The sequence below is a fragment of the Helicoverpa armigera genome, chromosome 19, assembly GCF_030705265.1.
Source record: "Helicoverpa armigera isolate CAAS_96S chromosome 19, ASM3070526v1, whole genome shotgun sequence".
In the NCBI taxonomy this organism is placed as follows: Eukaryota; Metazoa; Arthropoda; class Insecta; order Lepidoptera; family Noctuidae; genus Helicoverpa; species Helicoverpa armigera.
In genome coordinates, this window is record NC_087138.1 from 1115412 (window position 1) to 1141254 (window position 25843).

The window sequence follows — 25843 nt, forward strand, 5'->3', positions numbered from 1 at the left end:
TAAAATAAGCTGTGCCTTTGTACTATGTGTTCTATTTTTCTTCTGGTCTGTATTCTGTGGGTAACTGTACATAAACTGTTAAACAAATAAATAAATTACTAAGCTCGAGACAGCTATAGTCAAATCTTTACACTATCAAAGAAAATACGCGAATTGAACACACCACTGGGCATCTTATTAAATACAAAATACAACCATACCACAAGGAACCTAATTCAATACAAAACTTACCAAAAACAACCTATTCCCGTTCACACTTAATAAGTTAATATTAAACTTACACTAGCCCAAACCAACCGCATGCAAACTAAAGCGACTTTAAGTATCCTTAAATACGAAAGTAAGCAACCTGGCTACACCTGGACATACAAACTTAGCCGACTTTAAAACAAGTTGTCGCAACTTACAACTTAGAACATAATTTAGCCTGGAGCGATGGTTCTTGGGTGTTCGTACCAAGTGTTTGAATTTCACAGCTGCATTTTGGGGTTCATATTGAAAGGTGTTGTTTCTTTGTGTGTTTAGTGCATTTAGAACACATATTTGTTGTGTATGTACAGGTAACTTTAACTTGATCGTTCATTAATGTTCAATCATCTTGTGCTAAAAGGTGGCGTGGTAAAAAAAAATCCACGTGAAATGGTGGCACATTTTGTGGCACATAAGAATAATTCGGAAGCTAGAAATGACGAAATAGTTACTCTATCGCATGACCAACTCACATTGGCATTTGTCTGACTTATTCAAACTTAAGGACGTGGCACATTACAGCAGCACCGCAACAGCACGGCTCCACACCGGCATTTAAGTTGTCATTCAATTTAGAGCATTAAATCGTGTATATTATAATATATTTTGTAATGTCAATATGAAAAAGCCAACGGCGAGCAGTCAGCGTGCTTGCCGCTTCCACACAACTTGGCTCGCCGCCCGCGTGCTGCAAGCGAGCGGTGCTCATGCGTACAGCGCGCCGACGGCGTGCTAATTGCACGCCGACTCCGAGCCGGCAGCGAAACAACGTCATTACGTCGTGTTCAATCATAACATCAATCATAATCGTCTTAAAATAATATTGAGTTTGCGGTGACAGCAAGCTTACACCACGCGGCCGGCGAGCGGCCGGCGCGTGGCCGGCGCGCCGACGGCGAGCGGACGGCGCGCCGACGGCGAGCGGACAGCGCGTGGTTGGCGCGCTGGCAGCTAGCCGTAGTCTTAATTCGAGGCGACGCAGTGCTGCAGCCGTGCTGTTGCCGTGCTGCTATAATGTGCCACAAGCTTTATACTTGAGATTATTACTTTTACAACTAGACTATAAATACGAATATGCATTTAAAACAAAACGCAAATCTTTTCCAACAATCACTTTAAATCTGATAAGCTAGCAACATTCATAACCGCGCGTCAATTCACAAAACTCATCTAAAAAATGGCACGATTCGCTACTGGCACCCAACGTGGGACACAGATTAGTAACATACGGTGTCGCAGATTTATCCAAGTCAACATTTGATAGATCGCGTTAAACCATTTTCAGACTTCAGTCGGTTTTTGAAAACGAAATGTGCCTTACTCCGTTGTAATAAGAACTACAAAAAACCAAGTCCCATTTGGGCGCCAATAAATCTTTTATACGTCTCTTCAGATGGAATCAAATATAGTGGAATTTGGGCAAACTTGTTATATTTGACGTTTCTATAAAATATTTGTCCCGAAGTTATATTGAAAAAATGAGGAACTGCTTTTTCAGTCGATTTAACATCCATTTGGAGAACATGTCTCAAAGTTGGTATGCAAAAATTTTGCTTCTTATCTACAATAGTCGCTCCTATCTCAAATTCTATAAGACCATCTATCTATCTTTAGTTTATCCATGACCTTTCCTTATCCGTATAAACAATCCAAGATGGACGACGAAATCCTTTTGTGTCAGCATTTCCTGTAACCCCTAAACAAGATATAAACGTAGAAAGGCGATCAATCGTCAATTTATCACTGCTGACTAAGAAACCGTTTATATGACCATTTGTCTGTACTATGGGGATCATAAAACTATTATGATGGGGGTTATTAGTCTTTGCTAATTCTCGATAACTTCCCATGGATGTATCTATAAAACAAAGATTTTTGGTCATATCCGTCTTCGTGGGAACTGACAACTTATTCATCGAGTGAACTTAAAATCCTTAGGCTTATCACCAAAAAAAAAAATGAAAATAAAAAAATTGCCCTAGTTTCTTTCCTCAAATCTGCCTGCATGATGGCGACTGGCATGGAATTCAAAACCTACTAAACTTATTTTATTATTTAAACATTTTTTTCATCGTGCTAGCTGAAGAGGGTCGCTATTTAGTAGTTTTAATATACCTGTATCTCTGTAGTAAATAAGACCATTTGTATAAGAAAAGTTGCCAATTTATGTCGTTTAGAGTGGGTGAGCTTTTTTGACCGTGTAAACATGGAAGCGTTCAGTAGAGACATCCGCTATCCTGAAATAAAACATCTATAATTACTAATAGTTCAATTATGATAACTATTACGCCAACAGCCTACTTTTTCCTTGACGGATAATTTATTATACTAACACTAGCTTCCGCCCGCGGCTTCGCCCACGTAGAGTTCGGTTATATCGCGTTTCCAAGAGAATTCTTCAAAAGTCCGGGATAAAAACTATTCCATGTTCTTTCTTCAAGGTCAACTCTATCTCTGTACCAAATTGTAGTTTAGACGTGAAAGCGTAACAGACAGACAACAGACAGAGTTACTTTCGCATTTATAATATTAGTAGGGATAATACCAATAGCCTTCTTTTTCCTTGACGGATAGGTAATTATACGAAGATGATGACCTTACCTAAACACCCCTAATAGAACAACCATGATTAAATCCAGCTAGAATTAATGAAGTAGACTGTGCCATGCCTGGCATTGTGCCAGTCTTCGTGCTAAATTAACGGAACACCTGCAAGGCTTATTGTTTTCAGACACGACTTGCCAGGTTGCCAGTCTGCCAGTCTGCCAGATTGTAAATGCTAATTTAGAGTATTGGGCTTAGATTTAGGAATGTATGCCAAGTATTGATTTTGTTGTAGTTGTAGTTATGTCTAGATTAGTTGGGTATTTCTTGAAAAGAAAAATTGGTAATGTTAGGTAACAAATGAATGGTAAAATTGACATCGATTATAATATTTTGTAAAAGCTCTGAAAAAAGGTTGATTTCCGGTCGGCTAGCATGCTGTGTATAAATTATTTTTTATCAGCTATTATGACAATGAAAATGACGAATAAACCAGTGATCTCTTCATTCATAATAAACCCATAAAAGTACTGTATCAAAATAATAACAAAAGAAGAGTAACCTCTTTTATCAATTCCCGGAAAAATAAATTATAATAACTGTATTCATAAAATAATCTCCGTTAAGTACTTACAAATTAATATTCAATTATTGACCCAGAAACACGAATTATAATTATTATTGTAAAGCTTGGTTGCAGGAAATTATAGCAAAGAAAATTCCTTTTAATATTAAAACGATAAACATAAAATATTGTTAGCGTAAATTCCATCATCCATTTGTTACTGATATAAGGACGAGGTCTTACTGTTAGCGAATTTTATACAGAAGTATCAACAAAATTATAATCTACATTTACCTGTTTATCGTAAAACGATGTCCTACGCCGTGTTTATCTGTCTGTTTTCGATAGAGTCAATAACTTAAACATCTGTTGAACACTTGTCTAAAAAAAGTGTGGCTGTAAAACGAACCTTATTTCAGCGTCATTTCTTTAGACAAGTGTTCAACAGACGTTTAAAAGTTTAGAGGTATGACGGAAAAAGTCGCATGAAATTGCTTTTTGAGTTCATCACAAATAGACTTCCAGACTGAAGCAGCGTAGGACTTACAAGTATATTGACACTTCATCAGCTTGAAAATCGCCTATGAGCCAACCCGCTAATCGCTCACAAACAGACCAACAGAAAAGCGGGGAAAAATGTATATTTTCTGCTCAATTATTCGGCAGGGGTTGTAACGCAAAATCATTAATTCAAGGGTTGGTTGGTGGACGTTGAAAAATTTGTCAAATGCAAATGGACCTTTCAAATGCTTCGCGAGTAACTGACGCCTCGTTTATGTACTGTTACTTATTTTTATATTGTTTACTTCGTGTCATTTTGGAAATAAATTATAGTCGCTCGTGAAGACAACTAAGGCCTCAAGAAACAAGGGTTGGAAGAATATTAATGACGTTTTAAGAACATAAAAAAATTATTCACCAAAAATGTACATATGGGTACATAAGAATACGTAGTTGTTGCTATTTAGTTTGCTCGCTTGCATACATAGCACTAGGTACCTACATAAAATTGAGGATTTTAAGATTAAGTACATATTTGAAGGTTTAGTACATATCTGAACTTTTCAGGCCTTAAAACCAAGTAGTTATACACGTATTATGCTTGTAGACAATTTCGAAAATGTTTGTCATAAAGTCTGGCTTAAGTGAAAATACTCGTGCCTTATCCTTATCTAAGCTAATAATATAAAAATGAACAATTTGTTTGTATGTTTGAACGCCCCAATCTTGGGAGCTACAGCCTACAGGCACTACAGGTCCGATTAGAAAAAAATATTTCAGTATTCGATAGCCCCGTTTATTCTATGGAAGGCAACTTTCTATCTACAAGTCTCGGGTGAAACCGCTGACTAAAGCAAGTCTATTCAAAAACATACCTAACAAACTAAAATATACTCGTAGGTACCTACTCAAAAACCAGAAAACCCTAATTTCTTAGAAAAAGAAATAAAAACATTTGTACTTTTGTACACGAGGAAGCACAAAGTCAATCAAAGTGTTCTTGTGCGAGAACATCAAAGTACACCACTATGAACTATGATATTATGTTGAATTCGAATGAAACGCGACCGCGTGTTCACGATCAAAGAATCGCTTCTGCGTTTATTGCTCCTCTCTGAACTTTGAGTGCCGTGTAATCTAATTTTTTACATAGATTATTTTGTAGACGCGACACTCGGTTCTTGACCTGAAAACCTATTAGATCGAAAGGATGTTCAATTTCGATGTCAATGTGTACGAGACGCTTCTTTTGTAAGGAATTTCAGATATACATATTTATTTAGTGTCATCAACAGAAATATATTTACTTTTAGGTACTAATAAACACGGATGTCGAATATAAAAAAATATCAAGATATTACTTTTTTTTTCCCGACAGGTATTTGGAGTGAGTTTTAGTACCGCGTACATGGTGACACTCACATAATATGTTTGGACTTTAAAAGAGACTATGACCCTTGAGTTTGTTTCGGCGTTTCTTCTCAGGGATCAGTCAGTTAGGAAATGCCAACCCCAACATTCTTAAAATGACGCGTAAAAGTGATGTAATGTCCAACTTGCAAAATAAACGATTTCATTTCATTTTAGTGTTAGTCGGCTCCTAGACCTACAACAACAATGTGCAATATTAATATTACAAGAAAATAGCCTTATACAAATTTTCAAAAAGTTACTGTTAGAACTGTCTTCTCTATACTTACTAAACTTAATCTATGCCCACAAAAAACATAAAATCTAAAAATACCCTCCACATCGGTGCATTAAACAAGCAGATCATTTACACTAACTGAATTTAATTTAAACGCATCTTGCTTGAAGTAAAAATACTTTTTATTTTACCCTTCCGCGATAGAAATAGTATGCGGAAGGAATGTTAGATAATGTTTATAGTAGACTATCTTGCTTATTGCGTAATGAAAGAAAGATATGTACTTAGAAATAGAAATGGCCAGTTATTGATAAAGTCTCTGATAGCGTATCAGGAACTTGTCTGACAATAAGACCTATAACTTTTGGTTTCACAGGTCTCGGATAGCAATAAGTATCTGGCAAAAAAAATAAGCAGTCTTTATCTGGCAGATAACATTAACTATAAGATAACTAATTGACACTTTATCGGTAACCATCAGCTTAAAATTAAGTTTAGTATCTACTCAGTACTTTCTTGACAGAGTGTATACCTAATACACTTTGTCAAGAAAGTACCGGGAATAGATCGCAAGTAGATACAACTCAATTTTATTGTTATTCATCCCTTTAAAAGTATGCCCTTTCAGAAACGATACATATATGACAACAAATCAGATAAAATATAGCCTATATCACCCGGGGATTAGGGGGCAAACAAACAAAACAGTGTATCCTGCTTATTATATTATAGTGTAGATATACATACATATGTAGAGTATATAATAGATAGGTAGTGCAGCAAGCTATATTCCTATAGAAACACCCCTAGCATTGAAAATGGGAACTGTACGTACACTAGTAGCCCAATAGGAAGTTTTCATTCAGCACACGTTTGTAACTACATCGCACTAATTGTTTGCTGTTTAACAAATTAGTTGTCAGCTCCAGTTAATTTGGAGTCTGACGGTGAAGCGGCAATTTATCTGTCTTTGTCACGTAGATGCTGGCTTGATGAATAATTTCACTTCGTTACCTGAGTATGAAGGACCTCCTCCTTTTTGCTAAGTCGGTTAAAAGATGGTGTAATGGGCAACCATTTTATAATGAGGTAGGTATTTCCTTCTTAGATCTTTGGCAGTAATAATGGTGGTCTAAAGCTAAGAAATTCAGATCAAAGTTTTGTGACCAACTTAGGTTTTTTTCAATACTAACTTTTATATATTTTATATATGTATACATATAAAGTTAACTTGATTAAAGAAGTTGAAGTTAAATTAAATTTCGACGAGAATCATAAGTGAAATTTTGACGAGACGCTTATGAAAATTCTAGCTTGATATAAACTATGAATAATAAGTATGTAAACATCGTACTAAGTATTCCTACATACATGTTTAAACAAAAGTTTAGTCCGTAAAAATGTTCCAATAGAACATTACACAATAGAAAAGACAGAAGCTAGACAGAAATCTATTTTGAATGTTATAATTGACAATTGTCCCAGTAAAAGTTAGTTGAAACTTACGAAGCAATAAGTATCAAAAGACGAATATTTTAAAGTTATTGATATTACGCATCAAAGGTTCTCCTTCAAGTACATTTACATAGTTGTGGGTGACACAGTGTAGTTTATACAGTAATACATTTCGTTCCTTTTATGTCTATCATAAACATAGCCATTGGTTTCATGAAGTTGTTTCTGATTTTATGTAATCTTTGTGCCTTGCTACGAGTCAGTGGACAAGCAACCTTTTCTGGTATTTGAAATAATTAACGGTTTCAACAAAAATCACAATACGGTAGTTAACAACGTTAAAGTAAATTCTTTCATTGAACGGTCAAAAACGGTTACTTTCTATGCAATTTTGTAAAAAAATGTGAACAATGACGTCACAGATTTTCACACCAAGTTGAATATCTATCTATCAATTTTGATTACACATTAATAAAAAAAGAAATGAACCGGTTACAGAGAGAGAGAGGGAGAGTTAAATAAAGGTGACGCTTATTTTAAGATGTTAAACGATATGATTATGGTAAGGTAAAGGATTAATTATATTTTTGAAAGGCTAGGCAGGTGATAATAACTACCCAGTTTTAGGGTACCTAACCAACCTTTTTGCCTATGTCTTTATGTAACAAGAATTAAACAAAGTTGTCCTACTGTTTGCTCTATACTATGTCACCACACTGAAGCGAGACAACTTTTAATTGGTCCTTTGTCGAACAAGTTACACATAATACATAATACATAATAGCAAAAATATATTTGTATATTTTTATGGAGAATTTTGGAAAAAAAAAACTTTTTATAAAACTGATAAAAATTCTCACTACGGAAAGCTACACCGTCCCCGAGTAACATATTCCCTCTTATTATAAAACGCGGTATCAAATAAGTATCGGCTTTTGTACTACCTTTAATCCAGCTGTAAGTACGACCTTGAAAAAACGTTATTACAAAACGCAGTTTATCGCAAGTCCTATTACTATCTGTAGTACAAAAGATAAACCATCGAGCCCCCTAGTTTAACTGCAGTACTTAGTCGACAAACGTCAAATTCCGACATTATTTACTTTTGAGGTTATTTGTTTTGTGATGAAAAAAACGAAAGTGGATATAAATATGTGTGATTTGGAATACTTGGATGTGTTAGAATACTATTGAGAGTGTCCGGGGACCCAACAGTGTGCGTCATCGACAAAATCTCTTCAAATTATCTGACGACAATTTTCGATATAAATATCGATTTATGTTTTTCGAAATAATAGTCAATTGAATGCATGATGATAATCCATGATGATCCTATGATGCTCAACTGGGCTCGCCATAAGGTACGTAGCCTTTACAGGGCAAGTAAGTTGCCAAAACATCCTAATAATTATATAAGAGTCGAAGTTTTTATTGTGGATGTTTGTTTATGTTCCACGCATAAACTACCACACGGATTTTGATGAAACTTCGAAAATATATCAGATTATCATACAGTTTACTGTTTATTTACAGATTCAAGACTAATTTGGCGTTTTGCACGCCGTATCTTTGCCAGTAATATGCAATGTTTGTAAAAGACTGGAAGCTTGCTAAAATGTAGGTACAAAAATGCCAAGATGAGCATGGGAACAAGATTGTGTGATGAAGAACAGTGTCCAACATGTATCAGTGCGTTTGACTGTATAAATAGACATCGGAATAAAATATAATTTTGTACTTTTATGTTGTTTCATTTTCTTTTGGTAATTTAATGCACACGATATTCTGTGTGTAAGTTATTGTGCACTTAATTTTGAAGAGGTTCTAATTAGATGCACAACGTCTTATTTAATCATTTAAATCGGGATGAAAATAATCCAAGTTATTTCTAACCTAAAAACAAAACATAACTCGGATACGCGCGCTGACGTTCCGTTATACGCGCAAACTCGATAGTTGTTTAAAAGAGAATAATTGGATCATGTAGGTATATCGTTAAAAGATACTAGAAATATAAAATTACCTTTAAATAATAAAAAGTAATATATTCAACTGCAGAGATATTTTTTTTTATTATCATAGTTATTAATTTTTCATCAAAATAGACTTAACAAAATAATGTAAAAAGGAACGGCGCACAGAATTCGGAACGATTGAACGAATGATTTAAATATTTGTTGCTTATAATCTGTGGATATTATTTGAACCACACACACACCAGACAAATCGAAGTACTAATCAGTCTTCTCTTAGTCTACGTTTTGTAATAAGGATGTAAAGACTATCGTAAGTACCGTAACAAACCAAGACGTCTTCAGTCTGGTTTAAACCACTACTTACGGCAGTTTTTATAATAAGAGGGATTAGGTTTTATTTTATTTTTATCCCAATACGAGAAGTTTCCTCAGGACACGAGTCTTTCCAATAGTGAGTATTTTTCAAATCGGTTCAGTAGTTTCGAAATCACCAGTAAACAAAAAAAACCTCTATATTAATGTAGACATAGAGGTATAGAAAGTATAGAAAAGACCATTTCAACATATGCAACATACATAGACATATCAACACATGTTAAGAATCTTTTTTCACGACGAAATAAAATAGCTTATAGCTACTTCCCGGTTCCCACATAATACGCCGCGATACTAAAATCAGGGTAAATTGAAAAGTCTTCTCTTTATTACAAAATGTTCTACATGAACATCAATGAAACAGAATAGGCTAATATCGTAAATTTTTACGTTTCGCAGTAAATTTTTGAAATTTCTTTTATGGACTAATATGTCGTTATATGCTGAGATTATAAGAACACCCTTTATGAGAAAGGGTATTAAATGTAAATTTGATTTTTTTGGGTTTAATTTTTGCTATTAACCAAAGATTTTTGTGAGCTGTTTTATGTTATAACTGAAAGAAAAATAGACTGTGAAAAGTGCTAAGATTTTCTAAACGATCAAACGTTACATGTCACACCAAAGTCTTTATCAAAAGTAGATAGGTATATCTGGGACAGAAATTAACACAAGTAAGTACTTATGACATACTTAAATGGAATGAGGTTACTTAGTTGTTAAAAATTAGCGTTTCGGTATCAGGCTATTCTCTTTAATATAGTGCAGCATAATATGTCGTTCATGTTAATATGTCAGTGTATTTGTAAATCACTACAGGAAAATATTATTACATCTTGAAAGAAAAAACACAGGCTTCGAATTCCTACCTAACTACTTGAGCCCCTCAAAAAATAGGTCAACAGCAAAAAAACTGTACTTTAGTAAGTACAGTCATCATTACGGTACACATTGCAGGGCAGCCCAACGCTCGGACAGTGCGGCCCGCTAATTAACTGCGGCTGCGGCCCGCAACCTTTCCATTAGAGCTGGGAAACCGGCGATTTGGTTTTACAATCTTTTTTCGTGATAAAATACTCTCTCGTATTTGAAGTTACGTTTTTCTTTGCACGTCTGTTAGAAAATTGAATTTATTTATTGGTGAAACTTTCGGTGAAAATGGTTAAACCGATATGAAGCATGGCTACAGATTAAATATGTCAAAAGACATACCTTAATAATATTTAGTGGTCGTCTCAATTTTTTTGGGAATCGGGTGAGGAGCAACTTTAACTAATTAGACTTTTCCAACTGTGTTGGGGTCGGCTTCCAGTCTAACTTGATGCAGCTATGTTTTACAAGGAGCGACTGTGCCCTATCTGACGTCCTGAGCCTAATTTAACTAATTAGGCTTATGCTTATATTATTAAGCAGAGACGTTTAATTGTATGAGTATGTAAGTACTGAAACGATTTGAAAGAATATTTCAGTGTTAGATAGCTCTTTTATCAAAGAATGCTATATACTAGATAGTTCCCACGGGATGACGGGATGCTGGCTGAAGCTACTTGATTTTACTTTGAATCCATTTATTTGTCAACTAATATCATACAATCATATAGGTCATATACAATCTCAATGATACATTAAGTGTGTATAATCCGATATAATTATCCGAACCGCTGTGCTAAAAGCCCCATATTACAAAGAGAGCGAATTTAATTGTGTAGCTGTTGAGGTTCGTACAAATTACATCTTCAAAGCGTCCGTTTTCGTCATAATATTTAAATTACGGAATGCACGTAACATTCACACCATTTAATCTCTTTCAAATACTAAACGTGTTTTTATTAGGCTAATCGTATGCATATGTTTAAAATATATAAAGGTTTTTCTATCATAGTCTAACATTTAACTACTGAACCAATTTCCAATACAGTCAACTTTCATTGAACCATATATTTAATACTAGCTGTTCCCTATGGTTCCATCTACGTCCTGAGATAACTACTTACAGTACCCCTAAAAAGTGTCCTTTCTCAGGCTGTAGAATATCTGTAAGTTCATCTACTGACAGAATTACTTTCTCACATATGCCAATAAGGAATTTCATATAAAGAAAGGATTTCTAAGTTTCTATAAAGTTAACTCGCAACCTTACTTATCAGGCACACAACTTACTCTAGATCCTACATTCCCAACTTTCACCTGCCCACGTCTATATTCAACACAAATCAAAATAAAGAACCCTACAGGCGCCAGACTGTAATAAAACCTAACCTTAGGCTTACACTTATAATTCACGAACACGCCTACACGTTTCACCCAGCGCACATTGTAGACCAAGAGGCAGAGACTGTCAGACCTTTGTTATTTTATATAGGTTGTAACTTTGTGTAAGTAGATTGAACTTCTACTTCGCGATAAGTCGATGGTAATTGATCTTAAATTAAGAATTTAGAGCTATTTTATAAGAGTTTATTATTACGCTCGCTACACGCACGGCATTATCAATGATCAAATAGGTTGAACTATAGGTACACTACAGTAATTCTTGCCAATTAACTTTGCATTTCTGAAGTTAGATCATTGGAAGCCTCACGCATTTGAGTAGCTTTTTGTTAGTATTTTTTCAATTCGGACAAGCAAAGTTTCTCAACAAGATCTGTACAAACAATTTCGCAGATATTGAAATGGTTTACCTCGGGAACGCTAAATTAATTTGCGGAAGATGTACAGTCATACTCTGAATTTCAAATAACAATAATAAAAATTTCAAATAATTGTTCTGAAAGATAATAAAAAAAAATAACCTAACACCATCTTTTGACTGTGGTGAAACAACGAAGGTTCGGCAGTCACACGCTCTCCATCTATAAGGACACCTAACAAGTCGAGTACATAATTGTAAGCACTAAGTATAGGCTAGTCTATAACGGAATACCATTGTTTAGCTAATAAGGCGATGGTTATGCCCTAACGGATTGTCTTAAGATGGCTTTGAACCAGTTAGATGTATTTTGCATTGACAATCGTTTGTGTTATGTAGGTGATCGGTACAGAATTGTAATAAGTTTTGTACTTATGTTAAAAAGGAACATAATGGGTTTTAGTCAGTAAGAGTCTGACACTCCCTCACGCTGCTAACCAACAGAGGGCGGCGTCATTTGATGATTTCCTATAAAAAAGAAAAAAAAGGTTTGTACTAATTTGAGTAATTTAATGTAATGGGCAACTGAAAATGATCAGTGGCGAAATCTAGTGGTGGTTAGATTGTTATTTTAGACTTAAATTGTGCCATTGTAAACATATGTTTTGGCACTAGGTATATGTATGTAGTGTTATTCCATTATATTAGTCTAATTCAATAAACGGCACGTAGAACAGTTATTATAATTTTCAGTGAGATATACCGAAATGTTTTATGAAAACCATCTGCTACGCCCACGAATACTCATTTATAAAATAGGTTCCAATAAGCCACCACCAGTTAAGTTTCTCTCTATCCAAAATACTCATAAACAAACTTAAGTTTAGTAGAATGTTAGTTCCATAAAAGTCCACGTGGCGCTAGTATCGTTACCAAATAAAACTTAAATACTAAACTCCATAACTAAATTAATTTCCCTGAAAAATATTACTTTTTTGTAACATTATTTACTAGAATTATTTTCATTATTACTTGGATTGTTTTTCAGGATAATTCGGATTACTTTCTTTTAAATATTTACAAGGCCAGATCGCTTCACCGGAACCGCTCGCAAAGTAGGCGAACAGTCCACAGGACGACCTATACCTTACAAAAATACGTTCGCCCTAATAGGACATTGCCAAGAGTTACCAAGGCCCAATAATTTCCTTACTCAATAGATTGAGGCACGAAGAAAATGGCGCGCGCTCTCAAACCTATAGGATACGCGGTAACGAAACCATAGCGCGATTCAGCGGGGTGGTACAACGCCATCTATCGAGCGAAGGGTCAAACTTTTGTGCTGAACTTTAGATATTGTTTTGTTTTAGTAAGTTTATTGTTTCTTTAGATGTGTGAATAGTTATTAAACTATTTTTAGAGATAAAGCCGAAAAATGATACATGATTAAGTCATCTTACTAATATAAATTATACACATAAAGCTAAAAAGTCTGTTAATATTAACGCGCTAATCGCAGAAACAACTGGTGTTCCTAATAGTTTTTAAGAAATCTGTGCCATAGGTTCAATTTTAAAAATTCTTTCAGTTTCAGATAGCTAATGTATCAAGGGGTTACATACCTCGCCTTCCTTTCTTTCTTTAATTGCCTACTACTTTTACTTTAAATGCTTACTTACTAATTACTACTATTACCTCCTAGCGACACGCCCCGGCTTCCCACGGGTGCAATGCTGATACTAAAAACACTACATTATACCTACTTACATATAAACCTTCCTCTTCAAACACTCTGTCTTAAACCACCTCATAATCCGTTGCGTAGTTACAAAGATTTAATCATACATATGGATACAGGGACAGAGAAAACGACTTTGTTTTATACTATGTAGTGATACCTAAATGATTTAACTTTACCAATACAAAATCGGAACAATAATGAAAACAAATGACTGTACCAAATACCTAGCCCATTAATTATACAACTACCCACCTTCGTACCAACTTCATTACCAACCACTTCCGTAGGGTCCAGAGTTCGCTTTCCGGGTCTATCAGTTCTCTTAGTTAGTAAGATTACATAATAGTTAAGTAAAAATCGATATCTTTAACTAAGGGTGAAAGGATCGCAGGTTAATCTTGGATTAGTGGTTCAATGTCGCTTTGGTAGTTCGGGTTTCTTAGTTTTCTGGCTGTCAGTTTAAGGCAGTTAGGAAGATAGTTATTTTTTTTTATTTTAGTAGTTTTAAACCGTGCCCGAGCACGCGGATAAATAGTTTTCGATAAACGGGATATCTGACACTGATGGAGAAACAATTAATCAAATCAGTGCAATAGTTCCTGAGAGTAGGAATTGAAACAAACTCGTCAGTTTTTAAATATAAGTAAGAAAATATAAACCTGTGCTTAAGTTAATTTTTACATACAATAATCTTTATTTTCTTTGCTATGGATAAGTAGATTTCATTATTATATGACTAGTATACATAATGTTAATTAATCATTAAAAGAAGTTACTCGTACCTAATGTAACATACATTACATTTCATCACATCGGTTAGTATACCTTTTCCGACTTCCATAAACAATAAATGAGTTCATAAATACCTACTTTAAATAAATATACTTTTAGAGTAGGTACCATTTTACCTTGTTTTACAAGGTCTCAAAAGAAACAAATTAAGCCCAGTTTATGTGCATAAATTGTACACGAAAATAACTAAAAACAAGCCAACTGACGTTTAGAAAGAAAACAGAAGCTTGTTACGTTAAAACTTTCCGGACTTTTGTAATTATGTCCGATTTTTATTGTTCCCGTCACATGGAGTTTTCTCTTATTTGCTTAGAGTTTCGCTGAAACTGTTATAAGGCCGGTCTAATTACTTTGTTTTAGTTGCTAGGTTTTATTTATATATTTATGTTTTGTATTGTTAGAAATTATGATTCAATTAAAACGGGCATGTGAAATTTTATCTCCGGCAGTGTAAAAATAGATGCATTGGGGTTTGTTTTTCAATATCGAAATAATACTTACTTAAGACACTTTTTGTCCGGTTGCGGCAAATAGTTCATTTAGGACGCGACTGAAACCGCAGTTTTTTTTCTTTTAACTGATATTTATTGTTTGTGCTGATAAAATCATTAATTAGGGTTCCGTACCCAAAAGGTAAAACGGGGCCCTATTGTTTTCGCTCCTCTGTCCGTAAGTACGTCCGTCTGTCACCGGGCTGTATCTCATGAACCGTGATAGTTAGAGAGTTGAAATTTTCACACATGATGTATTTCTGTTGCCGCTACTTATAACAACAAATACTGAAAATTAGAATAAAATAAATATTTTTGGGGGGCTCCCATACAACAAACGTGATTTTTTTGCACATTTTATAAATAATGGTACGGAATAATGGTGGTTCGTGCGCGAGTCCGACTCACACTTGGCCAGTTCTTTCTACATTTATTGTTTGTGCTGATTAAATCATCAATTTATCTATCTTCCTAAAACTTAATTACTTAAAATACTTCTATAAAAGGCCCTCACAAAACTTCGCCCAAACCATTACCGTTAAAGATTTAAACCAACAAATTCATTTCACAGTTAAATCTAAACCGACTAATTAACAGATGGTAACTGCAGATAAACCAAATGTTTAACGTTACCTTTAATTGGTGGCCGACAGATACAACACAGTTACAGTTAAAGTAATCTGTCTTAGGATTAAAAGGGTGGCTCGTGGTTAAATGGGTAACTGCTATGTTTGTAGTTAAGCTATGCTTTCCACGGTCAATGAGAGGATGGGTTACCATGTAATTTGTGAACAGTGTTGTGGGTTAGAATATTGTTAACTTTTATATGTTTATTTCTGTAACGTATACCAGCTGTTTACTGTTCCTATCTAATAAAATAAAAAATCTACAAATATTAAAAATGCAAAAGTAAATGTCTGTATGTCGCGCTTTCACCGCAAAATTACTGAACCGATAGATTCTCGCCACAGAGTGTCTTTGGTTAGCACGTGTGCCTAGAATTTTCAGCCGTTTTAAGTGTTTTGGTGAACTTTTGTGACTTAGTTTTGTGTTTGTGTGTTGTCCTTGTGTTTGTCTCCAGTGGTGTACTGTTATTTCGGTAACTTACTAGTTGTTTATAAGCATAATGGATCAAAATAAACCTCCCGATCCCGATCCTCCAGACATCTCTGCATATGCTCCTCTTTCCCCCAACTATCCGCTATCCCAACTCGCTGATGTTGCTTGCAGCATCGCGGACTCCCAGACCCCATCAACCTCGTATACCAGGAAACGCTCCGGAGATGATGCTAACATTAGCGTGTCAACCCCGCCATCCAAACAACAAAGGAACCTAGTTGGCCGCAGCAGGTACTCAGCTACTGATAAGGCACCTTTTATCGTTCATGTCTCTCGATTGGAGCCCCAGCCTAACGCCGGTACCTCTCTACACCCTGTTACTTTCGGAATATTCCTACAAAAACATAATATTACTAACGTTGTCCGTGATGGTGTTAAAAAAGTTGGTAGGAACCGTGTGTCTGTAGAGTTTAAATCCCCTCAGGATGCAAACTCATTTATTATCAACAGCATTTTACATAAGAACTGCTATGTTGCCTCAATCCCCACTTTTAATATAACTAGGATGGGAGTTGTGACTGGTGTTCCCACAGATTTAAATGAAGAGGAAGCCCAAAAATACTTACAGGTCCCTTCAGGTTGTGGTGAAATCCTGAAAGTTCGTCGCATAAGCAGGAAAGTAGTTATAGATGGAGTAACTGAATTCAAGGCAACAGAGACATGTGTACTTACCTTTGATGGCCAAGTATTGCCTCAAAGAGTTTTTTGCTGTTACACTTCCCTTCCAGTTCAGCAATATGTTTATCCCACCATCCAGTGCCGTAAGTGCTGCAGGTTTGGTCATGTGGAACTAGTGTGTCGGTCCAAGCCTCGCTGCAGTAAGTGCGGCCATGATCACCCTGGTGATGGTTGCAGCACTTCTGAGGCGGAGGCATTCTGTGTGCTCTGCTCAGGGAATCATTTTGCAAATAGCAAGTCATGCCCGGAGTTGGGTAGACAGAAGGCCATTAAGACGGTTATGGCTGAGAAGTCCCTTTCATATGCTGAAGCTAGCAAATCTGTCCCACTTGCTTCTCGCAATTATGCGAATGCTGCAAAAGCAGTTCCCGCCCCCACTCAGTCATACCGCAAAACTGTTTTCCTTAAGCCAAGGACCCATGCCCCTCTATCTCCCTCTTATGATAAAGCTGCCCATCAGCAGATTATTAACTCCCCTGCACCTTCACAGCCTGATGGCTGCGCTCTGAATAACCCATTCATTGATAGTAATGTTTCCTCAATAATAGATATACTTATTAAACTTCTATCTACAATCCTATCCACCAATAATACCCAATTACCGTCCAACGTTGCCTACCAATTAACTAACCTTTTATCAAACATTAGAAATGGCGCCTCGCCAAGTATTCCTTCAATGGAATGTGAGGGCGTGTGGCATAAAAGCACGACCTCATATTCCTCCTCAACAAATTCAAGCCTCTGGCTTGCTCTGTAGCTGAGACTTGGCTCACCCCGAGTCTCAGTTTTAATATACCACTATTTAATATTCTCAGATGTGACAGATCTGATGGCTATGGAGGGTCGGCTCTCCTTGTTAATAATCGTGTCCCCCTCTCCACCTTGTCCCTTCCGGTTCTGGATGGTGATATGAATATAGTTGCGTGTAGAATTGAGGGTATCACTGTTTTATCGGTGTATATTTCCCATCCTCAGCGTAGGTTTTTAACCACCATTAGGGACATTTTGAATAGCATAGTAGGACCTGTGCTCGTCATGGGTGACTTCAACTGTCACCACTTTAGATGGGGCTCCAATCGTTGTGATTCGTTTGGGGAAGGTTTAGTAGAAATCTTGGATGATTTAGACCTTTGCATCTTAAATGATGGTAGCCCTACTCGTAGATCCCTTCCAGGACAGCAAAAGAGTTGTGTAGACCTCACATTCTGTTCAGTTGAGTTGGCGGCATCAATTCATTGGGAATGTACTACTCTGACGCATGGTAGCGACCATTTCCCCATTGTTGTAACTTTAATTAATAAAACTTATTTAGAAAACTTCTCCTCCACTATTGAAGTACAACTTGTCCAAACCTGATTGGTCGAAGTTTGCATCTTTACTGGAGGGGAAAATTAGTATGCTTCCAAATTTAAATTCAAGTTTCCAAGATTCTTCTGGTCACTGCCATGCTAAGAGCTGCTACGATGGCTTTATCTCGGCCATTACCTCAAGCGCAGACTCTACCTTTCCGTTGCGCAACTGTGCCAGAAATAAAATCCCGTCACCCCCGTGGTGGGATCAGGAATGCACATCGGTTATTAAAGAAAGAAAAGAGGCCGAAAAACAGTACAATGATGCGATGAATAGCGTCAATCTTATACGGTACAGACGAGTGTTAGCTCAATCTCGGCGGCTTCTTCGCAAGAAGAAACGTCGCGGTTGGGTTAAGTTTTGCACTTCTCTATCCCCTTCCACTCCTATTTCAGCAGTTTGGAAGAGCATTAATCGTTTCAGGCGAGGCTGCTCCCCATCTATCTCTTCCCTATCTCGAGACAAACTGCTGAATCCTTTTTCGACAAAATTGCTCCAGCCTATGTTCCTTCTTCCTCAGAACTTCTGCTCCCGTCTGTAAATATTTTGGACGATCCTATGAATGAACCATTTTCGTTGGAGGAACTTGATGCGGTGTTACGTCATGTTAGGGATTCCGCCCCTGGCATAGACGGCATACCGTACTCATTTGCAGTTCATTTTGGTTTTGAAGCAAAAAAGTATTTTTTAGGAATATTAAATTATTGTTATCAATTTGGTTGGGTTCCTGAACAGTGGAAAGCTCAGATAGTAATTCCCCTTTTGAAGCCCGGCAAGACTGCTGATGATCCGAATGGCCTTAGACCAATTGCTTTGTCCTCAGTGTTGGCCAAGATATTGGAACATTTAATTAAAAATAGACTTGAGTGGTTGGTGGAGTCTAGGGATTTACTGCCGAGCCATCAGTTTGGCTTTAGAAAGGGGCTTAGCACCATGGACAGTGTGGCAATTTTGGTTACTGATATCCGTACAGCCTTTTCCAAAAATGAATCTGCTGTAGCCACTTTCCTTGACATCTCTTCCGCATACGACAGCGTCCTTCTTCCAGTTCTCAGGCAAAAATTGCAACAGCTGAGGATTCCGGGTAAGATGGTACAATGTATATGCGCACTCCTCATGTCTCGCTCTTTGATGCTCAGAGTGCAGGGGGAGGTATTTGAGGTGAGACAGACGTGGAAGGGCCTTCCCCAAGGCTCAGTTCTGAGCCCACTACTATACAACCTGTATACAGCAGACATTGGCTCCTGCCTTAATTGTGACTGCCACCTTCTACAATACGCGGACGACCTAGTGTTGTATGTAGTAAATTCATCTATTGCGGACGCTGCCTCATCTCTCTGTCTCTCCCTGGACTCTCTGCACACATGGCTTTTGAACCATGGTCTCACGTTATCCGCCCCAAAAAGCTCGGTAGTGATTTTTTCCCGAAAACTACTGATCCCTCAGGTCTCAGTTAACATTCAAGGACAAGATATTCCCATAAATAATAAAACAAAATTTTTAGGCGTTTTCTTAGATTCAAAATTATCCGGGATTCACCACTTTAACTATTTGATCCAAAGATGCGAAAGAGCAATCTCCATCTTAAAAGCTCTCGCTGGTGTCTGGTGGGGGGCCCATCCCTTCACTATGAAACTGGTCTACAATGCCTTAGTCCGCAGTATCCTGGACTATGGGTCACACTTGGTGATTCCAAGCAACAAAGGTGCCTTGGCCGGTTTAGATAGGATTCAATCTCAATGCCTTCGAATCATCTCAGGTTGCATGAAGTCGTCGCCTATTAACGCCTTGCAGGTCGAATGCGCGGAACCTCCTCTAGCCCTGAGACGTCAGTACCTTGCTTCCCGTTTCCTATCCAGGGTTATTCCCAAGTCGTCCCACCCCCTCATCCCAAAACTCAGAGAGCTTGACACTCTTTGTCACAGCTCCAAATATTGGGAACACAAAGAAATCCCCCTATTCCTAAAAGCATACCGGTTTTTTCAAAATTTAGAATCCCCCATTGCTCCATATCCCAGACTTCCTCTATTTAATTACCCCTATGAAGTACTTTGCTTCACCCCTAAAATATTCTATAACATTGGCATATCCAAAAACTCCCCATCGGCAAATTCGGCCTTTAATGCGGTTTTGGGTGAACGATGGATTGGGTTTCAAAAGTTCTTCACGGATGCTTCCAAATCAAATGGTGGCTGTACTGGAGCCGCGGTTTACTATCAGAACTCTAAAATAATTTTGAAATTCAAATGTCCGAAGGAGTCTTCTGTATTTACAGGCGAGTGTGTGGCACTATTGGAAGCTTGTCGTTTTATAGAGTCCCATGAGATTAGCTATGGAGTTATCTTTACTGACTCCCTTAGCTGTCTCCAAGCCCTATCCCAGAATCCCTTTAGAACTAAACTCCATTGTCCTATTGTCCTGGATATTAAAAAGTCCCTTTTCTCCTGCACTAGGCAAGAGAAAGAAGTTCACTTAGTCTGGATTCCTAGCCATTGCGGTATAGCGGGCAATGAATGTGCCGATGCATTGGCCAAAGATGCGTGTTCATCTGAGTCTGCTGACCTTGTACACTTCTCCCTTCAAGGGCATGACCTGCTAAACCTCCCTAAATTGAGTCTTGAGACCTCGTGGCAGGAATGCTGGAACATCTCCAGCAAAAAGAAGGGTAGCTCTTATTTCGCCATTCAACCGGTTGTAAAACCAAAACCGTGGTTTTCAAAATTTAAAAAATACCCTAAAAGGGTAATTTCAGTCCTGTGCAGAATACGGTTAGGTCACTGTTGTACACCGGTCTTTCTGCGCAAAATTCGGGTGCAGGATTCATCCCTCTGCGAGTGTGGACTGGATGAGGGTACCCTGGACCATATATTTTTTGACTGTCCTAACAACTCATCCTTTGATTTATATGGTCGTCTCCAAAAACTTAAAATTCCTCTCCCTACTAATTTCCGTTCCCTCTTATCCCACTCCTGTCCAGAACTGCTCCAGATGCTGTTGATGATTATACATCAAAACAATATTAAATTATAAACTGTGGCCTATATTTAGGCCTCAGTTTGTATGGTTGTGGTATATGTATGTTATGTGTTACTAACATTTTCTTGTTATTTTTATATACGTAAATGTATTTTTGTTTGTTTCAGTGCCGTCCTACTAACACATTAAGTTACACAAGATCGGCCACAGCTCCGTCTTAAATCAATATATAATTTTTTCCTTTTTTTTTTTTTCATTAAAAGCACTACTTGCTTGTCATCCCACTTGTCATTGGCAGAATCGTCGAATTGACATCGACACGGATTGCCATATCCAAAAATAGAATAGAATACTGAACCGATACAAATGAAATTGGTTTCACAGATAGTCTACTTAGTGCTTGAGAAAAGGTGTAATCTAATTTTTATCCAGGTGCGGAAAGTTGTTCCCTGACACGGTGCTTACAGCTAGTAAATGATAAATGATGCCCGAATTACAGATATTGTCATTGTGAATATAAAATGAATAAATTTGAATCCTCAATTGAAGTAATTGGTAATTAATTCAATCCTTATTATGATAATTGGAACAATATAATAATTGTGGTATTTAATTATTCATTGTCATGGAATAATTTGCACTTTTATTACTATTGTCGCTTAAACATCCTTATTAATTAAACGCAAAAGTAACTCTGCATTTTACTGTGTTTCACGGTTAAATATCTTAACCCTTTGGAATTAATGGAATTCCGTACCTAGAATCCTTTCCTAGGAAATAATCTAGCCCTTCACATTAATATTATTTCCTGTGGCTTCAATCTATTAGAGTTATTAGGGCTATGCCCATCACAATTAATACAGTCGTTTCACATTGAAAGAAAAAAGCAACTAAGTTACTTCACTATTCACCATATACAGTTTATGTCTTTATAACAGAATATTTCATCCTAACCAAAACCTTTAGCTAACTAACCTTAGCTTTAAACTACTAACCTATTGCCCTAAATATGTACTTTGTAAGTAATAATTGTTTCAATTTTTGCTAATTAACCCTATAGTCTTAACCAGTTAGTAGACATAACGTAACTGCCCTACTAACTGTGAATATTGGGTAACGATCATCATTTAACAGGCTTACATGGCGTTCTTATAAGTTTAAACAATAATTATAGGTCGGAGTTGAATTGTGTAAAATAATAAGTTAATATAGGCGCTATAGAGTCTAGGTAATATAATAATGTTAGTCAGTAATTTCCGGGGTAGGCCCCGGAAGAGATGGCGTGACGACCTTGACGCCTATTGTCGAGACTGGTGGGCTCGGTCGAAAGATCGAGAAGTGTGGAAGCAAGATGGGGAGGCCTTTGCCCAGCAGTGGGACAGTATGGGCTAAAAATAATAATAATAAAAAATAATAAATAGTCAGTAATTTATATGTTTGTAATGTAAAATAATCACCAAAAGCTTACCAAGTAATTATCAATTCATACATGATAATATAAACTACAGGCTGTCTTAAAACTGTATTAAAGAAATAAATATTTTTTAATATTCTCATACCCATGTACTCGGTGCAGCTAAGTATTGCCTTCATCAATAAATCCATGGTGACACCGTTTCTACCAAAACTTTAATACTTATAAGGGCAAAAAAATCTTCAAACTGTTGTAATGTTTCCAATATTTGTAAACCTTTTAGTTTATCATATGATATTCTGTCATAGTTCTTTATCTTTTCACATAAAAAATATTTTTTCATTTTAAAATGGGTTCTACAGTAAAATATTTCCAGTGTCTTCTCTTCGGTTTTAGTCACTTTTTCTGCCAATTTTCTCTATAAAAATAGTATTTCACATAACATTAACCCTGACATATAAACCCTAGTTAAACAAGTCAGTTCAACTCACTAACTGGTGGACTGATTTCCAATCATAACATTGAACCATATTATTGACTTAACCGGCTCTTTGATTACAAATAGCAGTCGTTTACCTGGAAATTTCCGGATATATCCGGGAATAACCGGTAATATTGGCATCTGTTCTGCTCTAGTGGCTCTGATGATTTTCAAAGCTGTGGAAGTGGTGATTCGGAAAGCACGTTGTATTGTGGGTTCCGGCTGTCATTTGTTGCCAGTTGAAGCCAGTTTGAATACTCGTCTTACCAAGGTTTATCAGATTGCCCGGGTATCAGTATGTATTTCGATGCACCCAGTTAGACTGGAAGGTGAAACCTATGCCTATAGAGGTGTAGGCTAGGCAGATGATGATGTCTTTCTAAGAATGGCTAAGAGTGATCCTATTTGAAGTATCTTGAAACCTATTGAGATACTGAATAAAATAGTTTTCGAACCGGTTCAGTAGCTGAAAGCCTATCTGGTCCTTCTTCTCCCTTTGAATACAGATTTTCAAGATTACTTGACACTTAAAGAAGACCAAATGCTATCTTCAAGAGCATCTACCTAAACATTTATGGCCTTACTACAAAAACTTTAAACCCTGTTTTACACTTGTCTAATAAAATTTTGGCTGCAAAATGAACCATATGTCAACGTCATAATTTGACATTTTTTTAGACAAGGCATAAACTGACGTTTAAAAGTTTTTGTGGTAAGACGGTTAAACTCAGTAATTTGAAGCAAGTAACTAATTAAAATGTGGACTAAAACAGTCATCAAACTTAAAACAAAACATACCACAACTTACCTATGGCACTCGTTGCACAAAACCACAGGCCCCCATAGATATAATACTTAAACGAGAACATTATGGCATAAAATAAAAGTGGCCCACTGATTTACCGTGTGAATAAAAGAGATTCAACATTTAATTATGCCCCGCAAATGATTTATGGCCAAACTCCTTATTAACGGTGCCGTTACGTGAGAGACATACGGACAGACAGAATTGGTAGTACTGCACGAAAATATGGCATATCTCACTCGAGTATACTAAACATTAGTCATAAAAAAATATTGATTGTCAAAATAAATTTTCAAAACTAATATTGTGAGACACCTTTGTCGTTTTAAAATTAGCTATAATGGTGACTGCGAAACAGTAAAAATTTTACAAGCAAAACACTATTATGCATGCGTGAGGCATCAAATGGCTGACCAAATAAGTTATTTGGTGATAATTATACCTCGAGACTCTTACCATTTATACTTATCCCATATTTCCCCAAACACTTATGTCGTGAAGGTGTATTTATACGCTCAGATAGGAGTATTGAAAATAACTAGTTGAGAAGTAAGAATTAATATTTTTTACCCGAGTGTCAAAACGGGTTATGTTTTTAACCAAAAAATTTGGACCCCACAGAACAATTTTTTTAATGATTTAAATCGCTCGCCTTTCTTCCCCTCTCTATGTCACGGCAACGCATTACATATTATTATAAGTTATTATGTCACCCATCAGATTTATGGCCAAAGAAATTAAATATTTACAATTTGTTGAAGAATTAATCTTATTTGTACGACGTTAATCTAATTCCATAATGAGTTATTACAATTTTTCAAAAGGGCCAAAATTGCGCCAAGTTTTTGTAATTTTAGTATTTCAATTAAATTAAGTGTTGTTAATTGCTAATTTGTATTACAGAAAAGAGATTAATGAATTGTATTTAATTAATAAAAATGAAATTCGTTCGAAATACTTTTACATTTATAAAACGATTATTTTTACTAACCTCGAGGGATTAAATAAAGTATTTCTCTCTTTCTCATTTATTTTAAAAATAATTACATACTGTTATTTAGTTCACTTTAATAAGTATTTTTTTTTGTTGTAGCATCAATATCTTCTTTATAAAAATTACATATTCCCCGCAAATAAACGTTTAGTTTGCCATATGACCTATTCTTGTAATATCAAACGTTACGATCCTAAATATTTTTTCAGTTAAATATGACCTAAAAAAAGTATTTTAGCCGCAGTGCGTACTTTTGAACTTTTCTGGACACTGCCATGCCCCCAACCAGATGTTGCCATTCACAAAATATAGCAAGGGGGGTCTGTTTTCATCCTAATGTTGTTTTTATAAACGATTTCATTTCTATTACCTACTTTAATTTATATCTTTTTAAGTAGGCATACATTTTAATTGACCTTTCAAATACGAATTGTTAAGACATAAAGTAATTTATGTTTTTTTAATAGGCTTGTTGTAACATATTTTGAAGATTTTATATATTTTATAACTATGCTTAGCTTGTTTACTAATTAGTTATAACTTACTGAAACAACAAAATATTTAAGTTCTTTATATTACGTGTCCTTTGTCTTTCACCAGGCTGTATTTCATGAACTGTGACTGTTAAAAATTTCACATATTTCTGTTGCCGCTATAACAACATATAGGCACTGAAAACAAGTATATAACTAATATTTTAGGGGAGTTTTAAACATGATTGTTTTGCTCGTTACCCTTTGCACTTGGCCGTTTTTTTTACTAATGAGTAATGCCTTACTAAATTTTCCAAATCTCTAAGTATTTTTATATAACGTGTATTATTTTTAATTAAACCTATTATAGATAGTTCAACTCAGATTTGCGCGCGGCCCTATGTGTGCGTTAGCTTGTAAATATACAACTTTCATTCGTGTGACAGTGACGTCGTCCGAGGATGACGTGTTCTTATCGCTTTTTGTTATGGGTACAGTCGTTTACGAAAATCTAGTTCTTCACGGAGAAAATGTTTAAGGCTTTTTATTATTACATTTTACAGTTTTTCATTATTTTCTCGTTTTTC

The 25843-nt window shown here is 36.1% G+C and overlaps 1 protein-coding gene, 1 long non-coding RNA gene and 1 other non-coding gene across 3 annotated transcripts in view; 2 read left to right on the forward strand and 1 right to left on the reverse strand.

Annotated features, from left to right (window-relative positions):
• The first annotated feature begins 7854 nt into the window (after nt 1-7854).
• Nucleotides 7855-8703, forward strand: LOC135118230 (uncharacterized). The gene is made up of 2 exons (XR_010277447.1): nt 7855-8323; nt 8496-8703. It is a non-coding gene; the product is annotated as an uncharacterized LOC135118230 (long non-coding RNA).
• Nucleotides 8704-13024: 4321 nt separating this feature from the next.
• Nucleotides 13025-13172, reverse strand: LOC126054872 (U12 minor spliceosomal RNA). Its single transcript, XR_007511153.2, has one exon. It is a non-coding gene; the product is annotated as a U12 minor spliceosomal RNA (small nuclear RNA).
• A 2754-nt stretch (nt 13173-15926) lies between these two features.
• Nucleotides 15927-25843, forward strand: part of LOC135118175 (uncharacterized) — a 57932-nt gene continuing 48015 nt past the window's right edge. The window contains exon 1 of the mRNA XM_064039429.1: nt 15927-16316. Within this exon, the coding sequence (XP_063895499.1) occupies nt 16093-16316 (224 nt within the window). The 5' untranslated portion in view covers nt 15927-16092. The remainder of the gene's footprint in view (nt 16317-25843) is intronic.